Source organism: Nestor notabilis, unplaced genomic scaffold (assembly GCF_000696875.1).
Source record: "Nestor notabilis isolate BGI_N333 unplaced genomic scaffold, ASM69687v1 scaffold25600, whole genome shotgun sequence".
In the NCBI taxonomy this organism is placed as follows: Eukaryota; Metazoa; Chordata; class Aves; order Psittaciformes; family Psittacidae; genus Nestor; species Nestor notabilis.
In genome coordinates this window covers 3,152-4,002 of record NW_009911049.1, presented here as the reverse complement: position 1 = coordinate 4,002, position 851 = coordinate 3,152, and the positions used below count along the sequence as shown (strand labels likewise).

General features: G+C 56.3%; 1 protein-coding gene across 1 annotated transcript in view; it reads right to left on the bottom strand.

Moving 5' to 3' along the window:
- Positions 1 to 615: 615 nt before the first annotated feature.
- Positions 616 to 851, bottom strand: part of LOC104404428 (potassium channel subfamily K member 9-like) — a gene marked incomplete at its 5' end in the record, with an annotated part of 953 nt that continues 717 nt past the window's right edge. The window contains one exon of the mRNA XM_010012858.1: positions 616 to 823. Within this exon, the coding sequence (XP_010011160.1) occupies positions 616 to 823 (208 nt within the window). The remainder of the gene's footprint in view (positions 824 to 851) is intronic.

Genomic DNA, 851 nt, shown 5'->3' with positions numbered 1-851 from the left:
CTGAGCCAGGCACAAGCCCGAGCTTAGACTGGATGGCTGGTTGTGGAAAATGCCATGAAGCTGTCCCCATGTGCTGAGCAGCAGGGCTGCATCCTGCTCCCTGCCTGTATCTCCCTGCAAACCTGCTGCATGGCACCCACTTACCTGCTCCTGGTGTCAGGGGATGGCTTAAAGATCACCAGTGCTGCAGGGCTCACTAACATGGGCTTTGCTTTTGATACGCTCCAGCCCATGCAGCAAGAGGCATGCGCTGGCAGTGGCTGCAGCCTAGGTGAGGCAGCAACGCCTGGGTTTGGGGAGCAGGGAGGTGGGAAAGCAAACCTACAGCTTGCTGGACTTCACATCGGGGGGGCCTCTTGTCAGACCCAACCGCTTGAACCTACTTAGGAGGAAAAAGCAAAGAAAAACTAACAATGCCATTCAGTGCCTGCAAAAAGGAATGATTATTTCTTAACAGGGTTTAAAAGCTCCTGCTGGACCCTGCGTGGGGCTGGCTGCCAGCTGAAAGGGGAAAGGAACAGAAGAAACGAGCGCAATAAGAAGAACCTGACATATCTGTTCTTAATTTATCATCATAGTGAGACTCGAGCACCGAGGACGGCTCGGCACACACTCCTAGATGGATTTCCTCCGCAGCCGGGGGTGCTGCCGGCAGCGAGGGCTGTTGGATGACAAAGTGCTCCCTGGGGAGGAGCCGGTCTGTCCCCGCGTGCTCAGGGACACCTCGTCGATTTTGTAGGAAATGGAGTTGTAATACACGGGGTTGGTGTGGCAGCTCAGGGTCTCGGGGTGGGAGGGCGCTGGGCTGCCGCACAGCTGAGGTCTGTAGCACAGGCACGTGCAGAAGGAGG